General features: G+C 41.9%; 1 protein-coding gene across 1 annotated transcript; it reads left to right on the plus strand.

The window, feature by feature from the left end:
* Positions 1 to 6: 6 nt before the first annotated feature.
* LOC110035092 (pentatricopeptide repeat-containing protein At3g29230-like) lies at positions 7 to 1,397 on the plus strand (the record flags this gene model as incomplete). Its single annotated transcript, XM_020739334.1, has 1 exon — positions 7 to 1,397. A coding segment is annotated over exon 1 (1,329 nt), but the record flags the coding sequence as incomplete, so codon positions are not given.
* Positions 1,398 to 1,407: the final 10 nt, after the last annotated feature.

Raw genomic sequence — 1,407 nt, forward strand, 5'->3', positions numbered from 1 at the left:
CTCAAATGAAGAGGAGGGATGTAAGACCTAACCTCTTCACTTTTCCTTTTGTTATCAAGTCTTGTTCAATGATCCCTGCCCGTATGGCGGGAGATCAGGTTCATTGTTTTGCTTTAATAACTGGCCTCAGATCGAACTTATTTGTCGGAACTTCCCTAATTGAAATGTATGCAATCAAGGTAGGAGCGGGGCTAGCTTATAAGATGTTTGAGGATATGCCTGAAAGAAATGTTGTTGTGTGGACTGCTATAATAAGAGCTTATATTGCTGTTGGTGATATGAAAAATGCTTTTAATCTTTTTAATCAGTTAGAAGAGCATGATGTGATAGTATGGGGCACCATGATTTCGGCTTTCATAGAACATGGAGATATTGCCACCGCAGAGGAGCTCTTTGCTAGTATGCCAGTGCGTGATGTTCAATCTTGGAATACTATGTTGTTTGGCTATGCCAATGGGGATGATATTGGAGCTTGTGAGAGATTCTTTGCAATCATGCCTGTTAAGAATGTTTTCTCATGGAATGGGCTGATTCAAGGGCATGCTCGACATGGTAAGTTCTCGAATGTTTTGAATATTTTCCATCAAATGCTTATTTCAACAAATATTAAGCCCAATGATGCTACTCTTTTGCTCGTGTTATCGTCATGTTCGAAGCTTGGTGCTCTCGATTGGGGGAGATGGATCCATTTGTATTCTAATAACAACGGATTCAATGGGAACATCTACATAAAAAATGGGCTCATCGACATGTATGCAAAATGTGGTTGCATCAACAGTGCAATCGATATGTTCTCTGCAATGGAAAAGAGAGATGTTATTACTTGGAATTCAATGATCAGTGGTCTAGCGATGCATGGAATGGGATTGGAAGCATTAGAGGTTTTTGATCGTATGTTGGATAATGGAGAGAAGCCTGATGGGATAACCTTTGTTGGAGTCCTGTGTGCCTGTGTCCACATGGGTCTTGTCGAGAGGGGATTACAATTTTTCAGAAACATGACAACGAGTTACTCTGTTGCTCCAGGGATTGAGCATTATGGCTGCATGGTGGACCTCCTTGGTCGAGTTGGCTTGCTTAATGACGCCATTTGCTTTGTAAAGGAGATGCCAATGGAGCCTGATGATGTTATTTGGAGTGCTCTGCTTGGGGCGTGTCGAGCATGGCGGCATATTTATTTAGCAGAGATAGCTATGAGTCGACTCGTGAGGCTCGTGCCTGATGATGCTGCCAATTATGTTGTGCTATCAAATATTTATGGTGATGTTGGAAGATGGAATGATGTTGGTAGACTGAAGAAGGTGTTGAGAAGAATGGATGTTGGAAAGTCGCCTGGTTGTAGTCTTATTGAGGTGAACATGGAGGTGGTTGAGTTCTGTTCTTTGGATGTGAGACATGCAAGATCAA

Source organism: Phalaenopsis equestris, unplaced genomic scaffold, assembly GCF_001263595.1.
Source record: "Phalaenopsis equestris unplaced genomic scaffold, ASM126359v1 Scaffold196005, whole genome shotgun sequence".
Taxonomy (NCBI): domain Eukaryota; kingdom Viridiplantae; phylum Streptophyta; class Magnoliopsida; order Asparagales; family Orchidaceae; genus Phalaenopsis; species Phalaenopsis equestris.